The sequence below is a fragment of the Diospyros lotus genome, chromosome 9 (genome assembly GCF_014633365.1).
Source record: "Diospyros lotus cultivar Yz01 chromosome 9, ASM1463336v1, whole genome shotgun sequence".
Lineage (NCBI taxonomy): Eukaryota > Viridiplantae > Streptophyta > Magnoliopsida > Ericales > Ebenaceae > Diospyros > Diospyros lotus.
Window position 1 is genome coordinate 18,174,357 of NC_068346.1, and position 7,403 is coordinate 18,181,759.

The window sequence follows — 7,403 nt, forward strand, 5'->3', positions numbered from 1 at the left end:
TATTAAGTTTCGATCTCTTAGGTATAAATTTTAGTTGTTATATTTTGACAATAATAGTTAAAATTTTAGTTTATTTTTATTAAATAAAATTTATATATGTAGTTTAGAGGGAAAGAGGGAAGGAGGAAGAGATGATAGAGAGAAAGATAGAGGAAAATAGGGAGCAGATATTAATTTTAAATTTTAAAGTTTTTTAAAGTCAACTATTATTTATTGAAATCATAAATAGACAATGTACCATTATTAATTTGTGATATCATAGAGCTCGACAACTTGATATATTATTGAATATTTTTTTCGTCTGTCCCTAATGCCCTCTTGCAACTTCCAAGTTTCATGTCAACTGAAATAGAAATGAGAAATTGTATTGAAATACTAAAAAAATAAAGAAAATTTCTTACCCAAAAAACAAAAAAAAAAAAACTAGTCATCTCCCATTAGAAATTACGTATCAGGCTATGTTTGGCTACAAACATAATACTGTTATGGAACTAATAAATATTGCCAATGCCAACAAACATGTATACAGTTACACAATAGCATTATTATCCCCATTTACCACTTTTTGAGCGTAAGGAAGAGTGGCAATGTGGTTGTGAGCCACAGTCCCAATCCATAGCTTCCCCTTCACCTCTCTAACTTCACTCACAAGCTTCATCACTTGGCCGTTTCGGTCCTCAAGAACCTCCAACACCTCTCCTTTCTCATTGATAAGAGATATTACTGTGAACATTCTCATCCCCATCATCCTCGCCAAGTACCGTAATGGCAATGGTAGCCTGAAGTATACGCTCCTCAACCACGGGTTGCGAATCAGAACCTCTTGTGCTCTTGTTCGACAACAATCTATCGCCACCCAGAACTCACCCCTCTCAGTCAGCCTCACATTGTCTGGAAACCCCGGCAAGTCCACCACTACCTCGGTGCTTCCCTTTCTTGGACCCTCTAACCAGTACTTCATCAACCTTTTCCGTCACCAACCGATCATAAAAAGAGAAAAATATGTTTAATTCACTCCAAGATGGAAGATGATTTTAATGTCGATCGAGGGGGACGCGTTGAATTTATGGTGGGTTTGGGTGAAATACTTAATTTGCCCCTTCTAAAGGACAAATCGGTTAACTTGCCCCTTACAAGGGACATGCTAGGTATTTCACCCAGTCTTACAAGAGTTCGACGCATTCCCTTCACATGTATATCACTTTTATTTATACACACACACACACACACACTAAGGAGGTGTGCCAAATTCAAGGGGCTACGGGATGAAATACTCAATCTATCTTTACTTGTTTTAACCCTTGCTTTAAGAGACAGACTGAGTATTGCACTATCCCGCACCCCTGAACATATACAAGCATATTTAGATACGTACCATGCATAAGGATTTGAACATATACGTATTTACCTGCAATTGGTAGTCTCAGTGAATAGAAGAAAGGACTGGTCTTTGGACAATTGTACTCCATTGGGAAAAACCAAGCCATCCAATACGATGTGAGTTGTCCTCGTTGGAGGGTCGTACCTCAGAAGCCTACCGGTGGCTTCTCCTTCCAACATAATTAAGAAATGCTCCCTACAGTATTCAAAATTTATACAGCTAATTAATCAAAAAAAATAATTAATGCCAGTTCATGAGGAACATAATTAATCAACTTACACTCTGTTGTATTTCTTGCTTGTATCGGTGAAGAAGATGGATCCGTTGGCATGGATGTCGAGATCGTTCGCGAAGAAAATAGGCTTCCCCCCGGCATGAGTTGCCAGAGGACTCGCGACACCACCTTCTGGCCCGACAACCAGCAGGCCGTAGTAAGCGTCCGCTATGTACAAGTCTCCAGTTTTCTGGTCGAACCTTAGGCCAAGAGGCCGCCCGCATTGCGCCTCCACCTTCCACTGCTTCGGTGTGGTTGAGTCCACCCCTTTCCCACATTGTTTCTCAGACCTTACACAGTTAAAAACCCAAAGTTAATTTTTCATTATATCCTAGGTAAGCATCGAATTTTGTGTGCGCGAGCATGCATGTCCTTTAACAAACGTATTACTTTGCCCACGGACAAAATGATTAAAATACCATTAACTCCAGCCCATGAATTTGTGAAAAGTATCACTAGCCCTAAAACTATATTCTATATATTGCAGGAGAGATCTCACCAATTCCTTGTTACAAGAGCAAACGTTTGCCAACCTTCATCTTCTCCCATCCACCGTACTATGCGACCGTCGGCTAGTCCAGTGTACGGGCCACGCCCGGACGAATCGAACTCCAACGACTCAGGGCCGAATACCTGATCAACGAACTCCAAATTCCCAAGTCCCAAGAGGCTTCGGTTGTCTCTAGGCCAGCTGGCCATGACTTGGTGGTATGGTGCAATGTCATGCTTGACTGGCCGGAAGTCATGGCCTCCAACCGGACTCATCTCAAATGGGTCCATTACAATCAATCCCAAAGCTAAGGCCAAAAGAAGCAGACATGGATGTTGCAGGAAAAGCTCATCTTTGAGCAGTTGGCTTCTCTTCTCCATGAAAGAAAGAAAGAATCTTAATTGTCCTGGAGGAGAGACGAGTGAAAAAGAAGAAGAAGAAATAAAGAAAGAGAATAGTATAGATGTGGTGATGTATATTATGTGGGTGGAATTATATGGATATTAATTGAGTACGTATGTAAGTTATAGGAATTAGGAGAGCATGCGCTCTTTGTGAGGGTCTTGGGGATGGGATGGAAGTAGGTTGCCTGTTGTCTTGTTCATGTTCTTCGAATTGCATCTGTCTTTTGCTAGTTGGCAGCCAACTACAGAGGGCCAGGATTAGATTTTCTTTTTTCTATGAAGTAAGAAGGATAAGGTTGAAAGTTTGACAGATGTTCAAGTTTGTCATACATGTTGACCTTTATCTATCTTACACTTGGCTAAATCAAGTACATTAAATGTGTCAATGATATACCTCAATAGATGTTTATAATATTATCTTTAGTTTTTTTATACTTTAAACTTGATTTCATTAGTATGATAGAGAATTGTGCCAGACCTAAAGAGTATGTCTAATGCTCATAAAATTCGAACTCAAAACATAAACTCACTAATGTAATTATCTATCATTAAACTACCAAATGAAGGTGAAGTGTTTCTGATTTTTGCCCACTAGAACTGCAACCACCTTGTCACATAATATGAAGTATTTTAATTTCGCTATAAATTAGGAATTTTCCCTTTTAAATTTAATCTCACTGTAAAAAATTAGTAACACAGACCTATAGAGAGGTCTTCAGTAAAGTTTCAAAGAATTATGTCACCCACACAAGCCAAAATTAAAAAATATAATTAATCATTTCCAATTTTCTTTTTTACAAAAGTTTATTATCGTTACCAAAATACATTAATAAATTTGTAATGTAGAAAAGGTAATCTTGATATTCTTATGCAAGGATAATCAGTAGACCTTGAGGCAAATGATTAGGAGACTAGATGATCAGGTGCCCTAATGAAAATATGGCTTGCTAATGAACGAGTGCCCTCTAATGACTGATAGATCTTAAATGACAGAGATGTCCGGGATGATTGAGAGGTCCTAAATGATCGAGAGACCTGCCAAGATAAACAAAAAGTTAGGGGCCTGAGAGGATGTCCCCAGGCAGACCATCCAATGCTTAAGTTAGTTTTCGAGTGTTTGAGCTCAAAACAAAGTTTGAGTATCAGAGTGAGCATATATATATACCTGAGAGAGGAGGCAGGCCTCTTATTTATAGAGAAGGGAGAGGGGGACACGTGTGGTGCCATCCCGAGTGGCATATTTCGAGAATATTCTCGGCACATTCGTGGCATATTCTGTAAATCTTGAAATATTCTTGGTATATTCGTTTCGAGGAATTCCCCGAGAGGGTCTATTGGCTACAAGGGAGGCTCCCAGGGGTAAAGGGTACTTGTGACCGAGTGGTCACATATGATCGAGTGGTGACCACTCTGTCACCACTCGATCCCTTTTTGATAGATCTTCTTGCTTTTCGTCTATTGGGTTGTTTGTTGGGTGTTCTTAACCCATATATGTGGCTCTAACCCATGTGTAGATTTTTTGATATTTGCTAGGCATATCAATTGCTTTTTATTCTTTTGACTGAGTGACCTGGGTGAAAGAGTATTTTTCCCTATGAATTTTACGAGTACCATCCAATTAATTTTCCTACTATTCTTCGCATTTTTCTGACTCTGTTGGTATTGCATTCTTGGATTTTATGTTATTGTGCACGAACTTCTATGCTTTTCAATTCCCTTGGACCTCTATAAATAAGGGTCCTTTGTAATATCTGAGAACTTTGGGTAATTAAGAAATGAATATTTTATTAGAAAATGGGAATTGAGAAAAATAAGTATCAGAATAGCCCGAGAAATTGACTGAATCGACTGCAGGGAGTACCCTGGAGCCGAGATTCCTAAAGAAAATGATGCAGTAGTGTCGATTATTTCAAGGAATAATTTATGCCATCGAAAGAATTTGGATCAGGAATAGTTTTCGGTACAACTAAAATGCAGCTATGGGATAGGTTGTAAAACTGAATAATCGTAGGAGACTCCCGAAATGGAAATGAAAGCCTCAAGAAGCTTCGTTTCATCAAGTAGGGCAACCTTTCCATAGTTTTTGGAAGAAACGAATGGGTTTGTGGCCAAAACAAAGATTCGGGCCAAAGTGCAGTTTATCGAATTCACTAGAGGGAGGTTGAAATGGCAAATTTTTGGAATCTTCCAAGAAGGAATGAAAGTTTTTAGGACTTGAGGGACTCAATGGCAATATTTGAAAGTTTAGGGGCTTTGTGAAAATGGGCCAAGGCATAAGAGACAAAAATTAGGGGGTGAAAGTGTAATTTTTCAAAGTGGAAGGAGGAAGGAAGCTTCCATGGCCGACCAACAGCTTCTGGTAGCTAACTAGCACCTACCAACCATGGGGAATCGAGTTAAATGGGTCAGGGATGCATCAGGGTCGGGTTTGGGTCGACAATCGGGCACGTAGTGGTCATATTTGGAAGATTTTCGACCAAGTTTTCGATCGGATTTTGAAAGCTTCAAAAGTAATGATTACAATTGGTTTTTTGTTGCAATTAGGTCGATCTAGGGGCAGTAGAAGCCTCAGAGGAGTCAGTTTAGCAAGCTTGGAGCGTTTGGAAGCTCGGGGTCGCCTATAAATAGAGATGCCCAAGAAGATGAAGAAAATTAATTTTATAAATCCGTGATTTTTTGAATAAATTGGGAGAATTGGACAAGGGGTTTTTGTTGCCCATGTCCTAATCTTCATTTCTGTGCAATTTGAGCCATTTTGGTTGAAAGATGAGTGAGATCTGAAGCCTCGTCAGAAAAATAAGCTTCGCTGGAAAATCGTGTTGAGCAGTCAATAAATGGCTCCAATCGATCGATTTTAAGCTATTATCCGGTAAAGGGTAAATAGAGGAAGGTGTAGGCTCAAACGGGGGCAAAACGGAGTTTGGAGGAGGGAGAAATCACGAAAAAACCAGGCGAGGTGCACCAGTCCGACGAATTGCCCAAGGAAGAAGAAACGGCACATGTGGAACACGCGCCCAACAGCAGTCGCGAGTGGGGCGCGTGAGGAAGTCTTCAAGTGGCGCGTAGGAGCGCATGCAATGTCGGAAAAATTTGGAAAAATTTGTAAATTCTTGAAAAATCATGATTTAGGTTCCCGTGCAATTAGTTTTGGATTTGGAGTTTTTGTTATCTCGATTTTAGCATCAAAGAGCCTCATTTTGAGTGAAAACGTAGCATCTGGGTAAGTCCATTAATTTTATCTTGAAGTTCATAGGTTATTATGATTTGTTGTGAAGAAATATTAGAGAAAATAGTTTGATAGACATTTATTTGGAATTTTTGGAGAGAAAAATGGGAAAAAAAAAATAAGGAAATTAGGAGAAAAATCAGATTTTTGATGATTATATATTGGTTAAGGTGCCTTGAGGATTAAAGTAAAGTAATTGGTGCAACTTTTGAGGTTGGCATGAAAAACGAGGTCGAGCACGCAAATCAAGGCAGTGCGCGCTTTTCGAGGTACCCTGAGTTTTGTCAAGGTGAGCAGTTTTAACCCCAAAATCTGTTTATTCAAAGTTGTTATCCTTTTATAAATTTGATTTGATCCATGCAAATGTTTTGCTGCATGTGAATGGTTTTAACCTGTGATGATTGGTTTCATTCGGGTATGTCAACATGTTTTATGCATGTGCATTGAATTTTGTGCGATAAATTGTGTACATGAAATATTGTTTATGCATCGAGTTATGTTTTGTGGCATTGGCATGTTTTTGTGTTGGGATGTCAACCTGGGATGTTATCCCGATAGTGTAGCCGTAAGTCCCCAAGTATGTTTGTTGGACAGGGATATCTCGGGTTATGTGCTAGGATGACCGCCTTGATTTTCATGCCGGGCTTGGTGGCGAGGGAAGTTACACTAGGGTGACGGGTTGTACATATGGGATGGGATGTCAACTTATGATGTGGCACTTGAAGTGACAACACTAGGGAAGCGTGCCAAGGAAAAATACCCAATTTATCGACCTGGGCTGAGAGTGGACACCACCCTTGTGAATTGAAAAATGACGTGGTTGAGAATGGACACCAACCCGGACTAACAAGTAGCGGGGCTACGAGTAGGCACCACCCCAGATGCCTTGCGCGGTAGTATTGTTTCCGATGTGGACGTGGATTCCCTAGACGGTGTTGATTATCATTTGGCCAGGATTTGTGTTGACGTGCTCCATAAGCTTCTGAGTGGAAACGTGATGATGACGGGGTGATTTTCGGGTTCATGCATTGATGTTGCTCCCTCTTAAGCTAGAACTGTGTTGTGCTAATGTGTCCATGTTGTTGTGTTGCCTTTAGAGAGATTGTATTTTCCCCGGTTAGGGTTAAGTGTTGTGGGATTCTCTTGGGCCAGGTTTTGTCGTGATATTCTATTGTTTCATGTCTTGCATACATTCATGAAAATGTTTTTGAACTCTCACTTTGATGATTCATCATCTTATGTTGGACTTTTGTCCCTGGAATATTCTAATGTTCTAGGTGAAAGCAGCGGTTCCAAAGGGAAAGGAATTATTGAGGACTGACGACGACTTATAGGTGGAATTGTAGTATATGTTTTGGATTATATGTATTTCCTTTTGATGATGTCATGTTAGACAATGATACAATTTTGACGTTATGTATAAAATGATTTCAGTTATGTATCATATCAGGTTTCGATCTAGCTTCTATATTTGTTTATGATGATATTACCTTTCTTAGCTTGATATGTTGAGAAGGTAATTGGGATTATCGGGAAAATTACGGATTTAAAGTGTTATGTAGTGAATGTGCATGTCTAGGAAAATCTTGGCTAAGGAAAGACTTGGTATTTAAGTGTGTCCCATTGTG

At 39.6% G+C, this 7,403-nt stretch overlaps 1 protein-coding gene across 1 annotated transcript; it reads right to left on the reverse strand.

The window, feature by feature from the left end:
* Nucleotides 1–432: 432 nt before the first annotated feature.
* LOC127810441 (protein STRICTOSIDINE SYNTHASE-LIKE 13) lies at nucleotides 433–2,724 on the reverse strand. Its single transcript, XM_052349930.1, has 4 exons — nucleotides 2,155–2,724; nucleotides 1,661–1,945; nucleotides 1,409–1,576; nucleotides 433–965 (listed from the first exon to the last, which is right to left on the reverse strand). The coding sequence occupies exons 1-4, from the start codon at nucleotides 2,523–2,525 to the stop codon at nucleotides 530–532; spliced, it is 1,260 nt and encodes a 419-aa protein (XP_052205890.1). The 5' UTR covers nucleotides 2,526–2,724; the 3' UTR covers nucleotides 433–529.
* Nucleotides 2,725–7,403: the final 4,679 nt, after the last annotated feature.

Bases quoted from the DNA above. Each gene is read 5' to 3' on its own strand.
- LOC127810441 (XM_052349930.1), bottom strand. From the start codon at position 2,525: ATGGAGAAGAGAAGCCAACTGCTCAAAGATGAGCTTTTCCTGCAACAT. The intron at 1,577-1,660 runs GTAAGTTGATTA...TGAATACTGTAG, and splicing joins AGCAAGAAATACAACAGAGT to GGAGCATTTCTTAATTATGT. The intron at 966-1,408 runs GTAAATACGTAT...GTGACGGAAAAG, and splicing joins ACTGAGACTACCAATTGCAG to GTTGATGAAGTACTGGTTAG.